This window comes from Bos mutus, chromosome 13 (assembly GCF_027580195.1).
Source record: "Bos mutus isolate GX-2022 chromosome 13, NWIPB_WYAK_1.1, whole genome shotgun sequence".
In the NCBI taxonomy this organism is placed as follows: Eukaryota; Metazoa; Chordata; class Mammalia; order Artiodactyla; family Bovidae; genus Bos; species Bos mutus.
Window position 1 is genome coordinate 39,715,514 of NC_091629.1, and position 27,542 is coordinate 39,743,055.

General features: G+C 52.4%; 1 protein-coding gene across 1 annotated transcript in view; it reads right to left on the reverse strand.

The window, feature by feature from the left end:
* Window positions 1-27,542, reverse strand: part of CDH4 (cadherin 4) — a 479,129-nt gene that overhangs the window by 52,774 nt on the left and 398,813 nt on the right. Inside the window, 2 exon segments of the mRNA XM_070381465.1 lie at window positions 1,148-1,292; window positions 5,810-5,965. Coding sequence (XP_070237566.1) covers window positions 1,148-1,292; window positions 5,810-5,965 — 301 coding nt within the window.

Sequence of the window (27,542 nt, forward strand, 5' to 3'; positions counted from 1 at the left end):
GCAACACCTTTACTGTGCGTATGTTCCCAGTATTGCACGGGGCATCACTCATGAATCAAAATGACCCTTAGTTTCTCTCAATTTCAAATGTTACCAGAGTCCGAATTTTAGTGGCAGCTTCCAGCAGCCCTTAGCAGGGTCCTCAGCAGTGGTGCTTGGCTCAGCTCCACACTGCCCCCTGCCCCTGCCTGCCCCAAAGTGAGTAGTTGTCCTGAGGACAACTGCCCCCCACCCTCCCCCAAATCAGGAGACAGTGTAGGGCTGGGTTTCTTAAAGCCTTAGCAAGTGCAGAGTTACTTGGAGCTTGGCTGCTTCCTCGGGGCCCCACCTGCAGAGTCTGAATCAGTGGGTGGCCACCAGCTATGCATTTATAACACGTTCCCAGGTGATGCTGGGGGATCTCTGAGCTGTTGTGCCAGCATCCGCTGGGGATTAGTGCCCATGTCCACACCAAGGGGTTGGGACTGCTTGCTCCACCTCCTCAGGCCTTGAGTCTTGTCTGAGCTGAAGTGGGAGGGAGGCGCCCACTTCTTGGTCATTATGGGATCCAGAGACCAGACATTGTAAAGCGGTTGTTATCATTTATGCTGGACAGGAGTCCTTGGGAAGACGGGTCAGCTCTTAGGTCAGCTCTGAGGGGGACCAAGGGCCTCAGCCACACAGCTCGCTTCTTCAGGCTGAGGGAGTCAGCCTTCTCAGGTGCTTCCCGCTGTGCCCAAAGGTGCCCAGGAGGCCTCAGATGGCCAGCCTCCTCCCTGACTGGCCCCAGGACCTTTGCACATGCTCTCCCTGCCGCCAGACTCCCTCCCTGCCCTTCTGAGTGCTGCTTCTGATCACAAGTCAGCTCCTGGCCCACAGGTCACCTCTGCAGAGGAGACTTCCCTAATCTACTGCCGTCCCCATGACTCAGCGCCCAGGGGGCTCCTGAGCCAAATCGTCACCTGCAGGGGCTCTGCTCCCTTGTTTCAGCCCCTCTGTCTGTGCCTGGCCTGGACTGTGAGGTATGTGGAGCAGGGATGCCCACTCTCTAGGGCATGCAGTGGGAGCTAAAATAAACTCATAGGCGATGAGTCTCAGGTGTCATCATGGCGGTGGGGCCTGCGTGTCCCTCCTCGGGAATGTCCCTCTCTCGGGGCTCAGGGCTCACCTGGCTTGGAGCCTTCATCCACGGAGCCGTTGTACACCTGGTTAAGGAACTCGGGGCGGTTGTCGTTCATGTCAATGACGTAGATGTACAGGTCGATGGGGTTCTCCACCTTGTTGCCGTTCATGTCCACAGCATGTGCTCGGAGCTAGAAAGAAAGCAACATATGCTGTCAGGGCCAGCAGCTGCCCCCAGTGGGGATGCGCCTGACCCGAAGCCTTGTGAAGCACCAAGAGCAGATCTCCTGTGACCTACAGCCCTGGGGTGGGGCGACAGAGCAGTTCAGGGACCCCTCAAGGGGCAGCCTGGGGACTGTGGGGTGGGCTTGGGATATGTCATGAGCCTGGGTTCTCTCGTCTGTGGAAATGGGAGGTGTCCTGGGAGGGTGAAACAGGGCGACCATGGGACCTGGAGGCTGACCCGAGGGTCCACGCTGACACCCATCCGTGCACCACTGATGCTGAGGACTCATGTCTACCTAGAGCAGCTGCAGAAAGGCCATGTGTGGGGGGTGGGGGCTTAGGCCCCTTGCTGCCAGGAGGCCAGGCCTGGGGGAGACCCAGAGAGGAGACACAGTGGGTCCTTGAACTGGGGCATCCACTTCGAGTCTACCCTGTTGGCCAGTCACACCCTGGCTTATCTTTCTTGGGACAGCAGAGAGGAAATGGGTCCAGAGGCCCTGGGGTGGAAGGCCCCTCTCTGATGGGGAAGGGGCTCCAGGGAGCTCCATCTGGGAACAACTCAAGGTACAAAGGGTAGGTACCCCAACTTGGGCTGAAGGGCCCACAGGGGCTCCTCAGACTCCCCTCTTCAATTTTGGATTTTTGTCTTTTATTCATTCACTCACTCATTAATTCATTTGCTCAATCAATATCTATTGAGGGCCCACCTGTGGCAGGCACTGGATGTACCCTAGTCCATGGCTCCATGAGATCCAGGGCTGCCCTGAGGCTTCTCATACAGGAGATGGCCCCTGAGGAGACATGTGACTGCGGTGACCCATGGGGTGGGGAGGAGGCCAGGCAGGCCTCTCGGAGGAGGTGATGCTGGAGCTGAGCCCTGGGTGAGGGCCCAGAGGACAGCAAGCATGGGGGATGCAGAGTGGCTGAGCCCCACGGGCAGCAGAGCGGGCTGGAGTGGGGCCATGGGGCCCTGAGACTAGACAGGAAAACCACACTTGGAGGTGGAAGGGACCGACCTGTCTCTCCAGACCAACACTGTGACTGTCACACAGCCGTGCCCTCATCTCTCCGTGGAAACCATATCACCCTCGAAACCAAACACACTGGACTACAGGGTCCTCATGCCAAGACAGTGCCAAGTCAAGGGTGCCCAGAGGAGCCTCCAGCAGGAGGGGTCTCTGAGCTGGGGGCCCCGCCCAGTCATCAGGCAATCCCCTTGGTGCCCTGCATCCCCAGCGGCTCTGCCAGCCTTGGGGGAGGGGAGGGTGCCATCCATGACTGCAGGAGGGGCCTTGACCTCTCCGCAGCCTCGGCCGACAGCCCTGTGTAGAATTTTCCCCTTGACACCACGTGTTTCGGGGGAGCTCAAGGTGGGCTTCTTTGGAGGAGACGATCCACGTCATCACAAGGAGACAAGCGAGCTCAGGTTCCTGGGAGCTGCAGCCTGCAGAGCCATGCAGCTGCGCCCTTCAAGACAGATCAGCTTGAAGTGTCGTGTTTAAGCATCTCAGGATGGGGTGCTGTGCGGTTGTTTCTCCCAGCCAACCGCCCCCCAACACCCCCTGCCATCGGGCCCCCACTCCTGGAGCCCAGTTTGCACCTCCCTGCTGTGGAAGTCCTCCGGGGTGGCCAGTGTGTGGTTGCTAAGTCGCTTCAGTCGTGTCTGACTCTCTGTGACCCCATGGACTGTAGCCTGCCAGGCTCCTCTGTCCATGGGGATTCTCCAGGCAAGAATACTGGAGTGGGTTGCCATGCCCTCCTCCAGGGGATCTTCCCAACCCAGGGATTGAACACAGGTCTCCCACGTTGCAGGCAGATTCTTTACTGTCTGAGCCACCAGAGAAGCCCAAGAATACTGGAGTGGGTTGCTGTGCCCTCCTCCAGGGGATCCTCCCACGGGCAGCTGGGCCATCCTTCATCTTGTCAGATGCGGCCAGGCAATAAGGCGCTGAGGCAAAGGTGAGGAGGCTTTGAAAAAAGTAATTCTGAGCTAAAATTAAAGTTATTATCTTCTAACTAAAGTGACACCCTGGTTGGGCTGCTATCTTTAGCAGCAGGAGCAGGCCGAGTGGACTCTCAATGGAAAGTGGCTGGCAGGTTCTTCTCATCCCCCTCCAAAAGCTTAAAACAACATTTGATAGATTCTGTTGGAAATCTCTAAGAGCCCACCCACCCCTCCCCTCCATCTCTCAGGCTGGACACACAGCTGCAGGCTTGGGGCTGGGGGTCTGTCTTGGCGTTGGAGACAAGAAATACTTTGTGACTTGGCAATAAGGAATGTCCTGAGACTTGCAAATCTGGGTGTTTTGTGCAGAGTAAATTTCCTGCGATGCTCTGTGCATGCCTGCTGTGTGCGGGATCCTGTTGTCTTCCATCAGCCCTGCGCTGGCTCTGGCTGGGAGTGCCCCAAGACCTCCACAGGCGCTGGCTCACCTCACTGTTCACAAGAACCATGAGATGGGTCTGTCGGATCTCTGTTCACAGGCAGGGAAAAGGAGGCTCAGGAAGATCCTGCCCAAGTTGACCGCCCATGGCCCCAACAGCAAGGCTTCCTGAGGAAGCCATGAAGGCACCTTCTGGGGAATCGCCTCGCAGAGCAGTGATGCTCGTCTGTCTCGTGATCACAGGCTTCGTGCAGCCACCTCCAGTGACCTGTGTCCATGGTCTGTCAACTCCCTCTCAGGTGGGAGATGCTGCCCCACCCCCTCAACAGCCATGATGACAGTGGGACTCAGGACACGATTAAACGGCACCCATTGGGGGAGCAGAGAGGACTCTGGGATGTGAGGCGCAGGTTCCAGGTGGGAAGGTTACAGGGGTCACCCCGCAATTGAGTCACATCATGTCGGGGGTTGACTTTAGTGGCACGGAGACTGTCTGGGTGGACAGAGGTAACTAACATCAGAGCCCCACTAAAATCGTGGACTCTAAAATCAAAGTGATTCTCTGGCCCATGGCAGGTGAGGAATTGGGGAGCTATCTCTCAGTCCACAGCCAAGTGGGTCTCCTTTTCCCAAACGTGGCTCCTGCCTTCCCAGGGTCTGGTTTGGCGGTGCAGGGAGAGGGTGTGTGGCGCTCTTGGAATCGAGGTGCTCTTGGGGTGCCCAGGGCTGGGGGTCTTCAGAGTGCACAGTGACACTCGGGTGTGGTTCTGAGCCATTTGCACCGAGGTGCAGAAGGGAACGGGGAGGCCCAGACAGCCCGGGATGAGACCCACAAGTCCTCCAGCTTCAGCCTCCTGTCTGTCCCACTTCACAGGAGGCAAGTGTGTGACCCTCATAGTCATTCGGGCCTTGTACTCAGAAGGGTCTGTGTATGGTTTAACGCTCAGCCATCACCATCGTAAAACTTGTAGTAAGCTCAGAGGGGCCCCCATTTCATCTTGTGCTGGACTCAGAAATTCTGCAGCCATCCTGGTCTAGGAGCTGAGCAGTTGAGAGAGCAAAGCCTGTGACTCAGAGGGGCCTGCCCGCCCCCAGTGGTGGGCTCTGTTCTCCGCCAGGGGATGCAGTATGGACAAGCCTGCCCGTGTGGAGCCTCCCTTCTCAGGGTTCAACATCTGGCACTGCAGGCTGAAGCCAAGTGAGGTCAGTGCCGGTCCGTAGATGACACAGGGTGGAGGCTGTGAGTGCGTCCCCTCACCTGAAGGTCTTTGTGAACATAACCCGGGAGCTGGGAGTTCCGACGCCCTGGCTGTAGCCACAGAGGCAGCCTTACCACATGCTGGGCTCTGTCCTGAACACTGCAGGGATGTCACCCTGAGTCCTCAGAACACACGCTGAGGCAGCCTGATTGTTTCCCCTTTGCAGGAGAGCACGGAGGTCGGAGAGGTTAAGGGTGCAGGTCTCAGCTGCTGGGTGGGGCTGCCCAGCCCTGCCCCCCAGGTCTGGCTCCAGCTCCCTCCTCCCACAGGTGCAAATGCTCATCCCACAATGAGGAGGCAGAGCCCAAAGTGGGTCGGACACCAGGGCGGGCGGCATGAGAGCTGTGCGCCCACCGAGCTCTAGGGCCAATTGTGTGCCGCCAGGTCAGGAGGCCAAGTGGAAAGTGGTGGACGGTCCCTTTAATTGAGCCTCGCAGCCTTCACTTTCTCATGGTTTTTCCCTCTCCACTGGCAGCTCCCCATGAAAGCAGCAGTGCTCGCTCAGAGCTGCCTTTCTGCTCTCAGAGGAAGGGGCAGAGGGGCTGGGGATGCACGTCCGGAACTGGAGAGGTGGCAGTGACACAGCAGCTGCACGACCCCTTCCCCAGCAGAACTCCCAGCAGGTCACGTGGGTCCATGGCTTCTGACCAATGGGTCCCCCAGTGTGTCCCAGACCCTCCCGGCATCACCAGGGACACGTTACCAGAGCACATTCTCGGCCCATCTGCTCCGTGAATTGCACAGCCTGGGGAGGCGCCCCGCAGGCAGGTGGGCTTTTCTGATATGGACTTGGGTTTGCATTCCCCTCCAACGCCGCGCCCTTAGGAGCCCGAGACTCACGTGGTAGGAGGCTCGCTCCTCCCGGTCCATGGGCCGCGTGACATACATCCGGCCGGACATGGAGTCGATGCTGAAGACCTCCATGGGGGGCTGGTCGGCGCCCACGCCTGTGATGCTGTATCGGATGGGGATGTCGTTGTCCTTGTCAGACCGGATCTGGAAGGGGGAGCAGACGGGGCAGGGGAAGGTCAGGCTTCTTACCGGGACCTTACGCTCATCCTGCTGGATGGCCTCACATGACGTCTCTCCCAGGGACATGTGAGGCCACAGCCAGCGCTTGGTCCACTCTGGAGACCAGAAGGGCAGGTGAGGCCAGGGGTTCACTGAGAGCCTGCACTGCATGTCCGGTGAGCCTACCAGATGACAGGGAGGAGGGGACACAGTATTCCAAGAGGAAAGGAGCTCGGCAGGGAGCTCGGCAGAGGTGAAAATGCCCACGGTAGAGCCTGAGTGATGGTCTGAAATGGCTGAGGACCTGGCACAAATGGCCCTCACGTCAAACCTCTGGAAAGACAAGGGCAAGGACACAGCTCACTGCATGGGGTTTTTAGGGAAAAGGTCAGGGCCCAAGACACTTGTGCCCCCGAGTGATCATCTGTGCAGAAAGGCAGTGGACATGTTTGGATGTGCAAAGACACAGAAAATGTCCCCTGTTCCTGCTCTGGTCCTCCAGACCTGCCCTGAGAGGGGGTCATAGCAAAGACCTCGAGAACAGGGCTTGCCTCGGAAATGCACCCCCTACCAGCATCTTAACACAGAAACACAGCCCTGAAAGATGTTGTCAACATGGTTACAGAGCCGAGTACAGGCACAGTGTTTACAGAAACTGTATATTGTGGAAAACAACAACTTAATAATGGTGAAAAGTGAAAATGATAGTCACTCAGTCGTGTCTGACTCTTTGTGGCCACATGGACTGTAGCCCGCCAGGCTCCTCTGTCCATGGGATTCTCCAGGCAAGACTACTGGAGTGGGTTGCCATTCCCTCCTCCAGGGGATATTCTCAACCCAAGGATTGAACCTGGGTCTCCTTCATTGCGAACAGACTCTTTACTGCTGAGCCACCAGGGAAGCCCAAGAATCCTGGAGTGGGTAGCGATTCCCTCCTCCAGGGGATCTTCCCAACCCAGGGATCAAATCTGGGCCTTCTGCATTGCGGACAGACCCTTTACTGTCTGAGCTACTGGGGAAGCCCCCAGTAATGGTGATCTGGGTCCCACATCTAAAGTAAGCTAGCAAAGCCTGAGAGTTGGGTGAAGAAACGGAAAGAGCAGAGAAAAAAGTGCACAATTCTGTGCTTTACATGGGTTGGGGGCGGACTGTGCAGACAGCACCTCACTTTTGACCAGATCGTTAGATAAATGCACGACTATAGGAGATGGCCAGGACACCCGCAGAATTACACACCAGGTGCACGCCTCTTGTTCAGATGAAGCAGAGGTCCTGGGCACGCAAGGGGCAGCTGATGGGCAGGAGATCGTGTAAGACAACAAGCTTCTCCGATGGTGAGAGATTGTAAATAAGCCACCGGGGCGTGAAAAGAATAGCTGATGGGGCCAAATTAAGATTAGCATAAACTCTGACTACACCTTTAGAAAAGACAACTTTTAAAAATCAAAGCCCAGGGGACCATGGCAACATTTTACAAAAAAAAAGGACCACAACAAAAACCTCAGAAAAATTCCACAAAGCAAAATTGACCAGGACTTTTTACCAGAATAATACAATTAAAATTTAAAGATGATTTTTAAAGAGATATTTTAGAAAAACATTCTGAAGTAACCACAGGTTAAGAATCAAAACTGCATTTAGAGGTGATTTAAAAATAGTAATGACAATGAAACAGCGAAACCCAAGGAATTTGGCCAGAGACTGAATCAAATATTTTCATCATTAAAACAGAATTACAGTGAATGAACTGAGCATTTATATCCAGAAGGAAAGGAATGACAAAGCAGGATATGGTGAACACCCGGGTAATTAAGACGAATGCAGAAATTTCTGAATCTGAAAACAGAAAAGTTGGAAGGATTGATAAATAGATGCAAGAGCTGTACTCTGGGGGAAAAAATTCATAAGAAATAGATGTACCTTTGGCAAGCTTAAGAGGAAAAAATAAGACTTAAGAAATCTATTTTATTCTTTTATTTTATGTGAGCCAAGTTGAAAATCCTGATGAACGGGTTATTTTTTGAGAAAATATAAAATTTCACAGTTGGCTGAAGGAAGAACAAACGTGAAGAGACTGCTAATTCTTTAGGAAATTCCTCGGCACAGGGCTTGAGGGTCAGGAGAGCTCACCTAGGAGGTGTTTAAAGTCTTCCATAGAAGAGGACATATAGAAAAAACACCCGCCCTGGCTTTACAAATCCTCCCTGGTACCATTCTCCTAAGACCACAAAGTAAGGTAACTGCAGAGCACTCCCCCAGGCCAGCGGAGGTGTGACGGTCAGCATGGAGACATCAGCGGGTGGGGTCAACCCACCACAGCCGCCTTCATCAGCTGAGCAGAGGGGCCAGGGTGACCAGAGAGAGTCCTGGCTAGGAGCTACCGCCCAGCAACCTCCCAAGAGTCACGTCAAATGAGACCAGACTTCCTTTGCAAACAAATTGGTTTTACCACGATTATTTGATTATCTTAGAAACGGGGATGATCATAGAGAGAAAAATTAGGTTTCGGTAGAACTCTGTGTCTTGAGATTCTAGTCCTGTTTGTGGTCTTTGAGGTTTTATTTTTTACCTGTAACTGTTACAGCTCTTACCTGTAAGTGGACTGGATTTAACTTCTAGTTTCCTCAAATATCTAGCTACATGGTTCCAGACCAATGCTTCCAATATCCTCCTGCCCTTCTGACTTGGAATCACTAAGAACTGTGCTGCTGTGCTCAGTCGCTCCATCGTGTCCGACTCTTTTCGACCCCATGGACTGTAGCCCACCAGGCTCCTCTGTCTGTGGGATTTCCCAGGCAAGACTACTGGAGTGGGCTGTTATTTCCTCCTCCAGGAGATCTTCCCAACCCAGGGATTGAACCCGAGTCTCCTGCATTGGTAGGCAGATTCTTTACCCACTGAGCCAACTGGGAAACACTAAAAGCGAAGCTGCCCTTTCCCCAAAGCCCTGCAAACTAAGGCTGGATGAGTGGGCATGAACTTCAGGGAAGCACCTAAAACAGCTCACGCACAGACAGCCTGGATGCCTGCTGCCGTGCCAATGACCACTCAAAACAAAACACGATTCCCCAGACAAAACACGATCCCACCGGAGGCATCCAGACCACAAAGATGCTGTGAGCGCGCCATCCAGAAATATTCTCGACTGGCTGCCTCCCACCCCAGGGCTCGGAAACAGGTCTGGTCTAACCAGTAACTGGTTTTCTTTGGCTTTCGTAGAGATGCCTCCTATCATAACCTGATGGTGCGCCTGCCCTGAAGCCTGCCCGCAACCCCGCCCCCTGAAACGAGACAACTGTTTACTGAACGGACCTCCTCTCAGGACTGAGAGATGGGTTTAGGGAGATGGAGCAGCCTGCCAGCCCGGCTTCCAAGCCTGGAAACTGCTTGGGGGAGCGTCAAAGGCAGGGATGAGGGTTAGCGCGAGGCCCTGCCACGTGCTGCTGGGTGTAGTGACGTTTCTGCTGCCGGCACTTGAGAACCACCAGCTGCAGGAGGGGCTTTCTCTCTGAGTTCCCTCATCTACCTGGAGAAGAGCCTCAGAGGGGCTCGGGTGTCACAGCCCCCCTCCCCGGAGAGGGGATTATCCATCGAGGAACATCATTGCCACTAGTCCTGGAAGGGGGCCTGGAGAAGGGCAGACCTGTCACATGACCACACCTCCCAGCTCTCCTCCGAGGGCCATCATCTTTCCTACAAGTCACTTCGTCTCCCCCTTTCTCTGGGTTGGGAAGATTCCCTGGAGAAGGGAATGGCTACCTGCTCCAGGATTCTTGCCTGGAGAATTCCAAGGACAGAGGAGCCTGGCGGGCTATAGTTTATGGGGTCACAAAGAGTTGGACACCACTGAGTGACTAACACTTTCACTTCCTCTTAAACCTGAATTCTAAGGCATCTTGGGGAGCTGCTCATTTTTCCCTGGGTCTCCCCGACGTGTACACGAGGCACGCATGTTAACAAACTTGTTTTTTCTCCTCTTGTTTATCTGTCTTTTATTACAGGGGTCTCAGCCAGGAGCTCACCAAGGGGAGGGAAGCTGGCTTTTCCTCCCCCACACGCCTAGTAGGATTTAGCTCAGAAACGAAGGATCGCTTTTTCTTGGGCAGCTGATCTCTGTAGCTTGACAACCACCACAGGATGGTCTCCACGGAGGTGCCTCAGAGATTTGATAATGAACATCCTTCCTAACTGAATTTGGACCGTTAGCACAGGCCATCCCCCTGAAAACTCTGCTTCTGAGAAAATTTGGCTTAATAGAGAACCACTTTCCTAAACCAGCAGTGACTGTTTATGTATCGGAGGCGACCCCACCAGGGCAACAGCATGGGGGCAGGGACTCTGGCCACCCTGATCACGATGGTGGCTTCCTACCTGATACACTGGAGGGCGGGGAACAGAAAATGTGAGGAACGGTCGGCAAGAAGGAGGTGACGCCTCATCACACAGGCGTCAGTGAACTGGGCTGCTTGGGTGTTGATCAGGGCCTCCGGGAGAGGAACAGGCACGTGCACACATGGGCACGTACATATGGGCGGCGCACACATATGGTATGCACGCATATGGGCACGCACGCACATACAGGCTTGTGCACACTTGGGCCCACACACATGGGTCCTCGAAGTCTGTGAGGAATATCTTCGCTATGGCTTTCTGGGCTCCTCCTCCCTCTCATCAGGTCAGGCTCTCCTGCCCCTTGTCTGCCCTAAGCAGGAGCACTGACCATGGTCTAGCTGGACGCCTGTCTGTACCCCCAGACTCCAAGGGGCTCCCCTCACTCAATCGGTGCTGCCCCACATCCTGCTGGAGAGAGATGAGAGGTCTTGGCCGCCCGCCTTCTGCCAGCTCTTTGGCTCCCAGTGCTGTGCGTCCCGGACATGAGGCTCTGGCCTGTCGGCATCACACATCCCCTCTCTGTCCACCAGGGATGGTCCTTCAGGCAGAACCACATCTGACCAGCCCTGTCCGAGGCATTGAGCGGGGAGGAGTTTCGACTCGGCTCCATTCCCTGGAGTCGGTTTGTAGAAAGAGGTTCCTCCCTGGACGAGCTCGCTCATCTCCAGATCTGGGGTCAGGGAGGTGCCTGCGCCTGATCGACTGAGGGCAGAAGGGAACTGAGAAACTGGGCAGAAATGCAAACCAGTTCTTCCTCCCAGGAGCCTGGAAGATTCTAGAAAGTCTGGTGAATTCAGAGGCTTGCTTTGAGTTTAGCTTAAGAGAAGAGGATGTGGGGTACACAGGAGGGCCCCCAAGGACAGCGGTTGAGCTGAACTGGATGAAGACAGGGGCGTGTGAGCCCCTACGGTCCTGCAGAGACACCGCTGGCCTGCACCCTCCCGGCCAGACTGCCCATCCTTCACGGGGAAATTTAATTATGAAACTGCTGAAAAGAACCCACCACACATTTAAAGATTTTGATTTTTTGCAAAGGAATCTCATTACATCCTGACCATCAGGCCACATTCCCCTAATTCTCCAGGTGCCGATCAGCGGCGCCTCCTGAAATACACGCTGAGCGCGTCCAGGGCTCTCAGGACGCCCTCAATTCTCCCATAGTTTACCGTGTTAAGAAGAAATACTGTGTGAATGAATTCACCAGATCAGGCGAGAGCGGTTTCTCCTTGATTTGTGGCTGGAAAATGAGAAAAACATCCCAGCGGCGTCCGGCAGAGCCGTGAATAAAGAGTGGAGACGGCTTTTCCATCACCCGTCCTGGTTCTATGACGCCACCGAGAATCATGCTGTTTTGCATTTGTTATGAAAGGACAGAACAGATGGTAAAAGGTTAGTTTAAAGTGATGTCTACATTAAAATAACGTATGGTGCCTGGCCATTGTGCTCACCCAGGGACCTCGTTCCAGGGCCGGCTCCATCCTCCGGAAAGGCTGCCTGGATGGCAGGATTCCGGCAGAATCTCCCCCAAGGAGTGGGTATTTTCCTCATTTCAAATAAATTTGAAACTGGAGAAAAGTCACCCTGTGTGGTCTTGTGAATTGCAAAGGCCTTGGAGGTTTATCCCAAGAACTGAAGGAGTGGAGAGTCCTATGGATGCAGAGAAAACCTCGTCCCAGGAAGGGAAGGGACCTGTTATCCCTGGGACCCTCATTGTTGGCTGGGCACTTCCCACCCCAGTTGTTTCAACAACGTCTTCACTCGGCCCAGACGGCCTGCACTGTGCGCCAGGCCCCCCTGCGCTGGACGGACATGGTCCTGCCCTCACGTGGGTCATGCACCAGACTGCATGTGAGCTCAGGTGCTCAGTCGTGTCCTACTCTTTGTGGCCCCCCCTGGACTGAAGCTCGCCAGGCTCTTCTGTCCATGGAGTTTCCCGGGCAAGAATACTGGAGTGGGTTGCCATTTCCTCCTCCAAGGTATCTTCCCAACCCAGGGATTGAACCCACATCTCCTGAGGCTCCTGCATTGGCAGGTGGATTCTTTACCACTAGCACCACCTGGGAAATCTCATGGACCAGAGGGATTAGATTTAAAAAGTGACAGCCAGTCAATGCAGAATTATAAGGTGACAATTATGAAATGGGGAGAGGACAGGGTCTGTGAGAGACGCTGGAAGGACTTGAGGGCAGAGGGAATCTTTGAGAAAGTCCAGTTAGAATTGTGTGGTTTTGTCTACTGTGGTATGTGATTCCTGGACAGGCACACACAGATAGAGTAACACACCCAAACATTTGCACAAACACATACATAAGTACACATGCATACACCGATACACACACATGTGTACACGCATGCACATGACTGGATGTCCCCGCCTTTCTGCTCTAAACCTCTTGGAAGGCAATGTTACTCTGCAGCTTAATGGCTTTGCCGCTAATAAGGCCTCCCTGACCCCGTCTCTGTGTTTTAAATGATGCTCTCAAAACCCTTAGGATCAGGATCTTCCACGAGGATGTAATTCTTTGGTGAAGTGTTTTATCTCTTTCTCTTTGTGTGATATTAAACCCAGGGATCTTCCCAGGAAAGCAGATTGCAAGCTCTCATTTTCTTTACCTGGTGGGAGTTTCGAGTTGCCGGCAGCAGCAGAGTGAAAAGCCCTGAATCGTGACCACAGATGCTTCGTTCCCCACCTACCTCGGATTTGAGGCAGGCCAATCTGAACTTGGCCGTGACTGCAGCTGGCCAGGAGAGGCAATTTCTTTTAAAATCTGACTCTCATGAGAGTCCAGAGGTAAGAACATGATTACACCTAAACGTATTTCAGTTTCCGTGGTCTCACTGGTCCTCACGCCAGCTCTTGACACTGGGACTCCTGGATTCTCACGCTGACAGAGAATCTGCATTTTCTCAGGTTCTGTGTCTGTCCTCTTGTCCGCTTTGCAGGGATGGCTCCCTGTCTCCCATCTCCTTCTCCCCGTCCCCTGCTGCCGAGCACTAAGGCTGCCCCACACCCTCCTGGGCCATGGGAACACAGACACCCTGCCTGACCCCAAGGATGGCAGGTACAGGCCTAGCACCACGCACGCAGTAATCACCGACCGAACAAATGAAACAAGGACATGCTGCCCGGGGGGCGGGGGCAGACGTGCAAACCGACGGCCAGGGTCACAGCCAGGTGCTTTGGGAAACCAAAGTGGGTGGGGGGCCCTCTTCCTGGAGGGGAAACGTCTTCTCTGAGCCCAGAGGGAGGAGGCAGTGGGTGCAGAGGGAAAGGTGGGGAGGGAGCCTGAGGGGTGTCAGGCGTGGCAGGGTTCTAAGATCCTGGGTGGGAGGGAGAAGGTCCAGCCAGTCCCGTGCCTACTGTCTGACGGTGAAGAAACAGCAGGGAATTGTGGAGTGGGAGAAGAGCAGGAGGGAGAGTCAGGAGAGATGTGATCACCCCTCCCCAGGCACCAAGGAGGAGGGGAGGCCCACCCCCACTCCATCCCCCTCCGGGGTTGGAGGAGGGGTCAGAATGGTTTTGCTCTAGAGACACCAGGGGGATGAGGGGCGTGGTGCCACCTGGTCCCCGCCTCTGGCAGGAGAGGGAGGTGTGTGTGTGTGAGGGGAGGTGGGGAGGTGGGGGGTGAGGAGGTGGTAGTGATGGGGCGAGTGGTGGGGTGTTGGGGTGGGGTGGGTGAGCGGATGGGGTGGCAGCCTGCCCTCCACTGTGTTTATCTCGAACATCTGCATCTGGGACGAGCTCCCCTGTGAAGAGCAGGGCCCAGGAATCTCTCCTCCTCACCCCTGTAGCTCCTTAGGGACGAGTAAAGGGAAGTCCCAGGATGTCGGCCCCTGACCGTTGGGTCCAGTCCCTTCTGCAGATAGGGAGACCAGGGCCTGAGAGGCCGAGGACCGGACGAAGGTTTCACAAGCCATCGAGGTTCGAGGGCAGAGTTTCAGGTCCAGTCTTGGTCACGTTGCCTTCCTGGGGAGCTTCATGGAGCAGAAAGTGAGGCCGAGGAAGCTGTGTCCACTTGTGTAGACAGGACAGAGGGTCCAGGAGGTCTTTGTGTTTCCCTAGGGTCACTTGACCCCCAATGCAGACTCAAACCCTGGGTGTTGTGCTCACTCTGGTCAGTTCTGCAAATCTGCTGGAATTGCTGAAATGCTGCATGTTTTAAAAAGACACCACCTCACACCAGTTAGGATGGCCATCATCAAAAAGTCTACCAACAGTAAATGCTGGAAAGGGTGTGAAGAAAAAGGAAACCCTCTTGCATTGTTGGTGGGATGTAAACTGATACAGCCACATGGAAGATGGTGGAGATTCCTTAAAAGCCTAGGAATACAACCTAGGATTAAAGCCACCATATAACCCAGTAATCCCACTCCTAGATATATACCCTGAGGAAACCAAAACTGAAAAAGACACACATACCCCAATGTTCATTGCAGCACTGTTTACAATAGCTAGAACATGGAAGAAACCTAGATGTCCATCGACAAATGACTGGATAGAGAAGCTGTGGTACATATATACAATGGAATATTACTCAGCCATAAAAAGGAACACATTTGAATCCGTTCTAATGAGGTGGATGAACCTAGAGACTATTATACAGAGTGAAGTAAGTCAGAAAGAGAAACATAAATATCACATATTGACACATATGTATGGAATCTAGAAAGATGGTGCTAATGAATTTATTTTCAGGGCAGCAAAGGAGAAACAGACATAGAGAACAGATTTGTGGACATGGCGGGGAGGGGAGGAGGGAGAGGGTGAGATGTATGGTGAGAGTAACATGGAAACTTATGATACCATTTGTTAAATAGATAGCCAATGGGAATTTGCTGTATGACTCAGGGAACTCAAACAGGGGGTCTGTGACAGGCTGAGGGTGGGATGGGGAGGGAGATGGGAGGGAGATTTGGGATGGAGGGGACACGGGTGTACCTGTGGCTGATTCTTGTTGATGTATGACAGAAAACCACAAAATTCTGTAAAGCAATTATCCTTTAATTAAAAAAAAAAGTCACCGTGGCTCTAAGGCCCAGGACTGGAACCTGACTTCAGCTGCTGTTGAAAGCAATCATGAAACTGTAGCTGAGTTCTGCAAGAGGCACTGTTAGCTTGCAGCAAAGTTTGATTGAAAAGCCCTCTGCCCTGGCGCTGGGCGAGCAGTGAGATCTGGCCAGGATAAAACCGGTCTTGGCACGTGATGGGGCAGACCTGGGGCGGAGCTGAGTGAGAGTCCAGAGTCCCCCCCACTCTGTTCTCCTCCCTGATACATGAACATGACTTTAAGAGGCTTGACAATGTTTGTGTTTCTCGCATTTTACAGAATACTTTCCATGCACAGTGAAATTCAGCTTTCAATTATTTTCAATTAGGTTCTTGTAATGAGCAGAAAAATCCAGAATATGATGGGGAAAGGCATTTGTTGTGTAACATTGACACTGTTATACCTTTCCATTCACAATTACTTGGAATTTTACAAATCATGAAAAAAATCCTCAAAGTTGTATGAATATTAATAACAGCCATGAATATGTTCTTACAAAATTTGCCTGGTGGGGAAGAGTGAATTTGATGCTTCTCAAAAGTGTCCTTCAGGTTGTACCAAATTAACAAAGACAGGCAGCTTCTTAGTTCTGGGTATGGGACAACTAAAACATTATTGCTGAAGATGGGAGTGGGGCAGGGTCCACTCCCGGCTCTTCTGGCAACAGAGGCCTGATTTTCTTTGGGGAGCATTGTTCCCCATTGTCTCCGTCAAGTCAAGGTGTCAGTCAAGTCAGGGAGTTGGTCAAGACTCTCTGCCCTCGCCTGGGCAACAGGCAGGCCCATGAGCTGAGCTGGCTGGTCAGCTTGTCTCTCAAGTGTGGACGCTAAGTTAAGAAAGAGTCGGGGCTGGGAAATGTGGCTGGAGCCTCCCAGTGTGGGGCCATCTCCCTATCAAGACCAGAGCACTGGGCCACCTGCTGGCCAGCCTTCCCTTCTGTTCGTGAGTAGCCCAGACACTCCTGGCATGTTCCTTGGGGAGAGGGACCTGAGTGGGTCCCCCTGTTGCATTAGGTTAAACCTCTGCCTCACCCAGATGTAGACAGAGGGGCCGGGCAGGGAAGTGCTAAGCAGAGGGCAGCATCCCCGAGGTGCCAAGGCCTCCGCCTAAGCCCTATCCCGTTGGAGGCCCACCTGACCATTCCATCCTGTTTGGGGTGGGGGTCCCTACAAGTAGAGACGGGGATGGGGTTTCCATCTGAGTGGTCGCCTGCAAAGAGCCTGGAGGAATAGCTTGGCCTGGGGTCTGGCTTCAGCCCCGTCCGCCGGGGGACCCTGCAGTGTGGAGAGGTAAGCCTCGGGGCAAAGAAGTGGCCTCTGGGGGCTGCCCAGGTGAGGAGAGGTCTGTCCTCTCCTGAGGTGTCCAGCCAGTCATCAGGGAGGTTTAGTGCGCCTCTTATACCTGCCTCCTCACCTCCCCAGCCCCTACATGGCCAGCGTTTTCTTGTCTATGTTTTTGCTGACCGGCCTCTTTCTGTCTCCCTCACTGGACTGTCCAGGAGGTGCTCAGGAGAAAGGGTTGTGTGGCTTTCAGCAAACTGTAATTTAACTCACATCCACCCGGCCTCTAGTGGTGTTCAGTGGACACAGTATCGGGACCACCTCCCGGAAGAGCAAGGGCTCTGAGCACAGTCTGGGCTTCCCTGCAGGTTCTTGAACTTAACGGCTACCAAGGGCTGTCATCACACACAAGCCAGAGCGGGGGCAGCTTTCCCTCTGAGCCCCCTGGCTGGACCCCTGTGTGTCAGGGAACAGAGCCCATGGATGGGACTCTCTGCCTGAGCTGGAGAGACGGGGTGCCCAGGGCAGATGGCACCCGTGGCTGGAGTGCACTCTCAGGTCGGCCACCCGCGTCCTGCCTGGTGTCATTTCTGGTCCCCATGTGAAAAGTCAAATGTCTCGGGACTTGCCTGGGGGTCCAGTGGCTAAGACTCTGTGCTCCCAATGCAGGTTCAATCCCAGGTTTGATCCCTGATCAGGAAATGAGATCTCACATACGCCGCTTAGAGCTTGCATGCTGCAACTAGGACCTGAAGCAGCCTAATCAATCGATAAATGTTAAAAAAAGAGTCAAACATCTTGCCAGGAATGCTTCTTCACTAATACATAATGCGTGTCCCTGCCCACTTCTGGAAGGCCCTGCGCACACGGTCTCTGACAAGATGACCCCAGACGAGATCCAGTCTCTGGGATGGAGGCTATGGCAGCCAGACCACGAATGAAGCTGGGGAGAGGCCCAGATGTGAGCCCAAGGGTGAATTTTGAATGAGATCTTGTATGTGAAGCATGTGGACAGGGTTTTGTCCAAAGTAAGCACTCAGAATTCTTATGAGTGAGCCTTGTGGTAAGGCAAGAGCCAGAGGCTGGATTTATAAAAACTTTTACTTTGCATCACATAGGTAATTTCTCAAGTCAGGCGACAAAGGTATGAAGGAGGGAAGAAAGAAAAAAAATAGCCTCCAACTCTGGACTCCACAAGTCAAGTCAGAAAAATCTACTCTTGTGCTGTAAATGCAAACATTTTAAATGTAACTCTGAGATGAAAGAAATGGCTACTGGGTCCTAGGAGAAGCGTGGGGTTTGGAGAGACCCACTGCTTAAACATCCTTCTTGAGGAATCTGTGTTTGTGCTGCTGACACTCAGAAAATGTAGCTTCATCTTGTAATCTTACAAGGGTTAAGCCTGTTCTTACAATGCACATGGCCCCAGTGTTATTGCACAATTTAATGGTTCTTTTATAGAATAAGAGAGAAGAGGCTCTAGATGAAGAAGGCTTTCAAATTAAAGGATTCTTTTTCTCCTTCTAAATATCCCTACAATTGGATTAAACTTGACCTGGATCTCTTGTTTGGCACTGGCTTACTATTTCTTATCAAGACCTCTTTTCTTGGAAGTTTTCATGCTGGTTAATTCCAAATAAATTAATGAGATCAGTATTAGAAATATGAACACGTGCACGCACAGACTCTCATCACAGAGGCAGGCAGCTCGGCACAGGAGAGAAATGAGGGGAGTTTTGCCTCCTTAGGTGAGACCCAGGACGCTGTGATGTTACTCCCCAGGGGTCTCTCTTTTTTAATTCCTTCCCCCTCTTTACATCATCAGTTCACTTAATTCACGTCACAGAGGCAGGAGAGCATCCTTTGTGTATCCTTATCCACCTCTAGATTCTGGAGCTACCTTTCTCTCTGAGTCATACCAGTTACCTGGGGATCCAGCTACCCAGTGGCAACCCACACTTGCCAGGACAGCAGTCAGTGGAGATGCCTTTGGACACATGATGAGACCACCCTGAGGAGCCCAGAAATGAAAGCTGCAGAGCATCACGGGATTTCTCCCTAGGGGACCTGTGACTCCCAGACATCTGCTGGAAGATTATACTGAAAAGGAAAACAAGCTGATGTGTTCAACTGTGGCAAAACAGAGTAACGGTCCTTAGAGACTTGCTTCCTTCAGCAACTGCTTCCCCACCCTAAAGACACTGTCTCTTCCAATCTTTCCAATAAAACACACCATTTCCACCTAAGAAAGCTGCCCCATGATGTGGCTCCACTGCAGAGTATTTATTGACTGAACCTTACTTTGATGTAAATTTACTTCATGCAGAACAGCATGTCTTGTTTTCTTAAGACTTTGCATGAACTGGCAACATAAATGTGCTACATGTATTTATTCTCATGGTTCCAAATAAATAATTTAAGTGGACATCAAGGGATCTAGCAATTCAGCTGGGTACAAAACACACAAATTCATGGTGAAGATATTATGTCGACAGTGACAAGCATGGGTTTTGGGTGAAATAGTTCTGGGTTCAAATCCTCATTCCATTATTAGTATCCATGTGGGTAGATTTGATCTCCTTTTGGGTGTTTCTGTGAAGGCATTTTTGATGGAGATGATCATTAAATCAGTGGACTTTGAGGAAAGCAGATTGCCCTCTTTAACATGGGTGGGCCTCCTACAAACAGCTGAAGGCCTGAACAGAACAAGAGACCGACTGACCCCAAGCAAGTGGGGATTCTCCAGCAGATGGCTTCAGACTTTTCTAGATGGGCAGCTCTCCTGAGTCCCCAGGCTGCCAGTCTACACTGCTGATTTTGGTGTGAGCCACTTCCTTATATCATAAGTCTCTTTCTTTTACATCCATCCATCTATTCATCCAAAAGGAAGTCAATCCTGAATATTCACTGGAGTAACTGATGCTGAAGCTCCAATACTTCGGCCACCTGATATGAACAGCCAACTTATTGGAAAAGACCCTGATGCTGGGAAAGACTGAGGCTGGAGAGAAGGGGATGACAGAAGATTAGGTGGTTGGATGGCATCACTGACTCAACAGACATGAGTTTGAGTAAACTCCAGAAGATAGTGAAGGACAGGGAATCCTGCTGAGCTGTGGTTCATGGGGTTGCAAAGAGTAGTACACTCTTTAGTGACTGAACAAGTTGCTAAATGAAGTCCCAGACCCTGGAATAGCTGAGATACCTTTAGGGTCCTGGCCAGGATATTGGGGACCCTGGGGCGGGCTCTGTGCCGAAGTGTGTTGCCTTGGTCGGGTCATACCCCTAATGTGCCCAAGCTCTGGGAGATGGTGAAGAACAGGGAAGCCTAGCGTGCTGCAGTCCATGGAGTCGCAAAGAATGGGACTCAGCTGAGCAGCAAGAGCAACAACAATCCGTCCTACTGGCCTTGTTTCTCTGAATAAGCCTGGTAAATACACCCCCTCTCCCACACTGGATGGGCAGGCTGCACAGGGGGCCAGCTGCCGGCTGGGAGCATGCTGATCTTCAACCTGCTGCTCTGGCACGTCTATGTCCGGAGATTACAGGTGGGACTTCTCTGGTGGATAAGCATCCACCTGCCAATGAGGGGACATGGTTTCATCCCAGGTCCAGGAAGATGCCGCATCGCAACTAAGCCCACGAGCCACAACTAACGAGCCCAAGGGCCTCAACTACTGAAGCCTGTGTGCCTAGAGCCCACGCTCCCACAACAGAGAAGCCACTGCAACGAGAAGTCGGGGCAACAAAGAATAGCCCCTACTCTCTGCAATCAGAGAAAGCCCATGTGCAGCAACGAAGATCCCGTGCAGCCAGAATAAATAAATTTAAAAAAGTTAAAACAAACTCACTAAAATTACAGGTGGATTGCAGCCTCCTGTTATGTCCAGGGTCCAACTGGGGAGAAGGAAAACTGGGCAGCTAGCTGATTTGCCAAGTCCAGTGGCCTCTGGTCGGCCATGCTTGAAACCCCTGAAGTCCAGTGACATCCTCTGTGGGGAAGGTGGGGGTCTGGGGGGACACACCCTCTAGTGCTTCCTCAGAGAGGCTTCTACCCCCAGTCCTGCCCCAGGCCACGCACGGGGTGTCGCCACTGCCCACCTTGGTGAGTGAGGACACCTCTGGGGGAGCCCTTTGCCTCCCAGGCCCTGGGAACTACAGGTATGTCAGCCCACTTTTTTCCTGTATCAGTTTTCATTTTAACACCATAATAAAAATTCTGATAATCTAAACATGGCAATAACTCTGCTCCATAAAACGACTGTCTCCTCATGTTACTGCCGTCATCAGAGGTGCCGTAATAACACTCACAACACGAGGGAAGATGGTTATTGTATTAAAATGAATAAATGACAAAGGTTTTTATTACATGAGTGATTCTTCCAGGCATCGAGACGCTCTTTCTGCTTCACGCGTAATGAACACATAATTCACCAGCACATTAGGGCACTGGCCTTGCAGTCTGAAGGCACAGTCACAGCAAATAAGTAAATTATTAATGAGATGAAATCTAAAAATAAAATCGCAAAGCCCCACCTTCCTCCATAAAGAAGGAAAAAAAAATTCTAGTAAGTCTTCAAGCTGGAGGAGCTGGGAAGGGACCTGCTGGCAGTGCCTCCTTGCTCTAGAACATGTGTGGGAGGGCAGCTGATCCCAGTCAGGGAGCTCCCTTCTCCCTCCCTGCCTCCTACTGCGGAGGCTGGGGTTTGCCACCATTTACTGTCACAGCAGCCTTTGCAGTTCAGAGGATCTTTGACAGTATCTGAAGGGTGAGATATGAGGGAAAGTCTGGAGGGAAATCCTGGGCTTTTTTTTTTTTTTTTTTTTGCTTTCCTTTCCTGACAATAAGCATGAAAAGATAGTTACTACTGTCATTTCTTGAAGTGGAGAACATTGCAGGAGCACTGGCAGCCCTTTTGCAACCACAAGGACACACCAATAGCTAAGGGTGGTGGAGTAAGGAAATAGGAGGTTTGACATTGAAGACATTGATGAGCCCATGAACTGGCAGCAACTCACTTTGCTTTTCATAACATGAAATAAAGACTGTGTCCAGGCCACTGTAATTGGGCATTGTTCCTTGCATGGAAAACTAGATCCTGAATACTGCAACTAAGAGTTCAAATACCTCAACTAGAAGATCTCACATGCCACAACTTAGACCGAGTACAGCCAAGGAAATACATGAGTTAAAAATAAACATTCAAAAAATTGAGAAAAAAATTCTCAAAAAAAAAAAGGGGGGAATTCTGACCTGTACTACAACACGAGGAAACCTTGAAGAGATTATGCTAAGTGAAATAAACCAGTCAAAAATGAAACTCTATCTGATTCCACTTTTATGAGGTCCCTAGACTAGGAGTCAAGTTCACAGGACAGAAAGCAGAACTGGGGGTTTCCAGGGGCTGGAGGTTAGTGTTTAAGGGGGACCGAGTTTCAGGTTTGCCAGATGAGAAGAGTTCTGGAGAAGAAAGGAGGCGATGGCTGCAGAGCATTATAAATGCATTTTCAAGCCACTGAAACATGCACTTAAAATGGCTGTGACTGAGGATTTTATGTCACGTGTTTTTGACAACAATAAAAACTCAGTTTCACATCTTTTTTTACTCTTCCAAATGTGGCTGGTAGAAAATGTGAATTTCACGTGGGGTTTGCCTGTTATCTCTGGAGAGCGACGTACTGAGCTGGGGGTGTGGCCCCGCAGCATCCTGCATCTCTCCTCTGGCCCTGAGTTGCTGGGGTTGCTGGATTCGTGCTTGTTTCCTTGGGTTCTGGGGTGTTTACTTCTCTGGGTCTCTCTTCAGGTACACTGTGCCCTGGTCACAGAGGGCCTGCTAAATGTTGGCAAAACTGCACCGAATTACAATGATAAGATTCTTTCCTTTGCTGTTTCAAATTGCAAACCCATCCTAAAGATCACAGGGAGCACAGAGTGGGGCTGAATCACAGAGGAGGAGAAGGTGGAACTTGATGCGGGGGGTGCGGTTTCTGGTTCTTTCACAACAGCTACTGCCTTATAAGCACAGCAAGGAGGTCAAACCAGTCAATTCTGAAGGAAATCAATCCTGAATACTCACTGGAAGGACTGACACTGCCTGAACCTGAAGCTCCAATACTTTGGCCACACGATGTGAAGAGCTGACTCATTGAAAAAGATCCTGATACTAGGTAAGATTGAGGCAGGAGGAGAATGGGGCAACAGAGGATGAGATGATCAGACGGCATCATCGACTCAATGGACATGAGTTTGAGCAAATTCCAGGAGACAGTGGAGGACAGAGGAGCCTGACGTGCTGCAGTCCATGGGGTTGCAGAGAGTCAGACGTGACTTAGTGACACAACAACAACAACAACTGTCCCACAAATCCTAGAATTTGCATTTGAGCCCAGCGTAGGGCACATGGGATTCCCGAGAAATGGCAGCTATTCCTAAGGCCCAGTGCCCTGGGGACCCTAAATGACCTTGGGGTTCTGTGGGGAAGGGAAGGCTTGGGGGAGGTGAGTGTGAAGACAGGATGGAGTTGAGAGGAAATGGGGGTCCCCTGTCTGGAACAAGGTGCAGCCAAGGGAAGGAAGGAGGAGGAAGTCAGTTGGAGATCTTCCCCAGAGGAAACCAGCAGATCTCGTGGGAGAAGGGGACCCAGATTCCAGGAATCAGTGCCTGAGGACTTGACCCAAGACCTTTCAAAGCAGGTCTGCCACAGCTCAAGGTCACAAAGTCAAATTGGTAACGTGTGTCCCCACCCTGGCGTCCCATCCCTGAGAACCCAGCGTGCCTTGCAATAATAGCTAATTAACCCAGCCCCCTCGCCCCATAAATGAATATGCATTTCATCAGTACAACTAAAATAGCTCCTTTAGAAACATCTTTCCTCCTCAGAGTGCACAAAGCTGGGAGAAGGTTGGTAATTATACGTGTATCACAAGCAGTCCCAGCCCGGTGGGGGCTCATCGCTTCATATAAATTATACCAATCAGCAGCAGTGGGAAGAGACCCCGCAAGGGGATGGAAAGTGGTGCTTTCCCTAACTGATGCACACAAGTACGGGATCCTGGCAGAACCGTGTGGGGCTGGGGTGGGGTGTCATCATAAAGTGAGAGTTGCGCTCCCACTTGGCTGCCATCAGAAACCATGGAGATCCTCTTGATGGTGTGTTTGGAGGAGACGTGATCAACCACAGAGTTAGGGGGTCTGCAGAATACAAATGTGTCTGCAGGTTTCCTTGGGCAGTGGGGGATGGATGATGTGTTTGAATGCATCTGAGGGGAACAGCGGGTGCAAATACCGATACATGCTCTCACTCCTTCTGTGTCCCCCTTTCAGAAGGGGACAATTTCAAGGCTAATGCCATATTCCGTGGTCCCCAGTGGGCCTGGCCAAGATGCTCTTTGAGGGAAGGTCCTGCTGGGAGGTGGAGATGAAGTCCTTGCAGGTGCAAAGACCCTGGACCTCAGGGATGGGGCTGAGAAGAGCGGAGGGAACCCAGAGGCCCACTGAGGCAGGAGAAGGCAATGAGTGCCTTGGGGTGCAGCCACGGGGCTCCTGCTGCAATGCTAGCCTCAGGGAGTTCCAGCAGGTCCCCTGACAGCTCTCCCTGGCTCGTCCTAAGCAGACCCACCAGCGAGGGCTGTGAGCAAGAGGGAGAAGCTCAGAGAAACCACAGTTGTTTGTGTCACTAGTTGGGATGACACACATGGCTTCGGCTTGGATGATTGGGAGGTGAAGATGTGCAGAGAGCAGGTCTGGGCACCGTCTGGTCCTGGGTCCCCAGGGGATGCCACTGGGGTCTGAGACACTCCCTGGCCCCGCAGAACCTGTTCTGGGGTGACTCTGGTGCCTGTCTTGAACAAGCTGCTATGATGCAGCAGTCACTTATGGAAGCAAGTGCAGGTGGCAGAGACAGGCTCAGGAACGAGCCCAGACCCCGTGGTGAGAGGGGAAGGTGTGGGAACCAGGGGGCAGCCTGTGGGTGAGTGTCTAGTCAGCGAGGTCACAGCCGTGCCTCCCGGGAGGGGCTGCACCTGCCGTCGTTAGGAGAACTTCTGCATTTTGTCAACCTGAGATGACCAGATCGTCCGCTATTCTAGACTCCATCAGCTCCCATCTGCCTGTGGACAGATTTCCATGTTTCACCAACAGCTCACCAATTGCAGGAAACCCAGAGGTCACATTTGGCTTTAAGTGGTCATTTGCATAAGTCCCGAAGAGCCGAGGGCACGGTTTCCATCTATAATAGGGGCTACATTTTACGTTTCCGGTTGGCAAAACATGGCCTGTTATTATGAAAATTAACATCTCATAGGATAAAAGAAAATAAATTTGGTGTTTAAGGAAGTGGAAAATAGAATTTTTCATCCTCTCCCCTTGAGAATCTCAGCTTAATGTGGCCATCAGGATTGCTACTTTTGTTTTTAGAAAGTCAGGGAGCTGCTGAGAGACCTGTTTGCTCAGCTGTGTAATTTTTTTAAAAACTTTTTTTTTTTTTTGCCACGCTGCCTGGCATGTGGAATCTTAGTTCCTTGACCAGGGATTGAACCTGTGTCCCCTGCATTGGAAGGTGGATTCCTAACCCCTGGACCACCAGGGAATTCCCTCTGCTGCGTATTTTTACCCCTCTGAACACGGGACATATTGCTCTAGGCAAACAACGATGACAGCAAACTAACATGTTAGGAGGGTTTTCAGGTCGGGAAAGTGGCTGCACCTCCTAAATGCTGCACTCCCCATGCCCCCACGCTCCTGTCCTCGAGTTTCCTTTCTTGCAAGCGGCTGCAGGACAGACTTCCCCATCATACCCGGGCCTCCGACTGCCCTTGAGTGGATGTCTGCTCCAGAGCGAAGCTGTGACAGTCTCGGGAGGATCCCCAGGGGGCCGCCCTGGGAAGCTCCCATCTGCTCCCCAAATGGAGACACTCAGTTCCCAGGTTTTAGGTGACTTTAGACTCCTCTGTGCCAAGGCCAAGAGAAAGCGCTTGCTGAAAGCTCTTCTGTAAATGAGCGATGTGGGGGTTTAAAGTCAGCACAGGCTTCCCAGGTAGTGGGAGATGACCCAGTTCCCGGCTCCAAACCCTCCTTTGCGAGCGTCTCATTTCTGATCGGGGCATATTTTGCATTTGATAAGCTAGGATTAACAGTTTCAAAGACTTAGAAACAGAAAACCAGTGTTCCTTTGGTTTATTTTCATTCCAGCTTGGAATTCCCTGGGCTGCGGCCTCCAAGGCCTGAGAACATAATCTCTGAGCTTTCATGCCCCCTCCCCACCCCTTTACTGCAAAGATAAATCCCATTCTTGGGGGCTTCTTGGGGATCTTCAGGACTCCTGATTACCGAGGAGTTTGGATACAGACAGTTTACCCTCCAGAAGTCCAAGATCAAGGCTAAATTCTGAACTTTCCTGGACTGATGGAGTCAGGGAACACCAGGTCAGGAACTCAGATTGCTCCGGAAGCAGCAGTGGGCCACCCTCCCAGCTCATGAGGGCAGAAGATGCTGGAATTACTGCAGGGGCCACTCCTGGGCCTGGACAGACACCTCAGGGCCACAGAGCAGGACATGTGGCCCCACTGCTCGGGGGAGGAGGGCCAGGGTGGTGACATGGGCACCACAACTCTCCTGGGAGGAGGTGTCAGGCTGGGACCCTGGTTTCGAGTCAGAAGGCCATCTTGGGTTATGGGGCATATGCCCTTTCTGCCCGCATCCTTCTCTAGCCCTCGACCTCCGCCTTGCACCCTAGGGCGCGCACTCTGTCCAGCCCACACCCTGGAGCTCAAGTGCACCCACGTGCAGAACTTTCCAGCACCCTGTGAATACTTTCAGAGCTCCTGTGTTGCTGCAAAAGTAGGCAGGCGATCCTTGGCTTACAGACGGGAAGAAATCGAGTTTTTTTCAGGAGTTGCCTCCCAATACCCACAACTGAGGTCACACAGGCATCACAAAGCCCTGTGCAGCGCCAAGGTGGCCCAGGCTGCTGGGCAGGGAGCACCCTGTGGGTAAGTAGGGGCAGAAAGGAGCATGACCTCCCTCGGGGGGCTTCCAGCAAAGAACTGTCAGTGTTAATCCCGCCCCACCCACGGCAAAGCCCCAGGGTGAGGATGTGCTTCCTTCAAAATGTTCACCTGGAAGGGGCTGCCTGGCCCGGAGGACTTGAGATGCTGGCGATAAACTGCTCATTACCTGCCAAGGAAGATGCTCAAGCACTGGAGTGAGTGGGAGCAAGAATTAATGAGGGACCACTTACAGACACACCAACATCCTAGAGATGTATTTAAGGGTGTGGCAGTGGGGTGGGGAGAGCTCATTTTCCTATCACATAAAGCAGGGTTTAATTGCTGCAAACATTCCCTCGGAATGGGGGCTCCGCCTTGGGTCTCTCGAATCAGGGAGTTTTCTGCCAGTTGTTTTGGGAGGTGCCAGCTCACAGATGAGAGGGCAGCATGCACCAGTTCACAGGCTAGAGGCGGCAGAAACCAAACCAAACGTCAGCAATGATGTGGCTCCCAGCTGCCTCTCTTGAACCCCTGGGGAAGGTCCGAAGGATTGCTTCTCCAGCCTGGGTTCCAGTCCTGCCCCCACGTCCCAGCTGTGTGACCTCAGGTGACTTACTACAGTCTCTGTGCCTCACTTTGCTTGTCCCTGAACTGAGGTGACAGTGCGGATGAAAGCAGATAACTCCTGGGATGTTCTGGGTGGGGGGTCAGTCCTTGCCTACGGTGGGGGGGCACGTTTCAGATGCACAAGTGGACCCAGAGGGGCAGGCCGGTGGCCCCCAGTCACCTGCTGCAGGGGGACCTGATGTGAACCCAGAGCTCGAGCTCCAGAGGCTGGGCCCTCCCCTGGGGGCG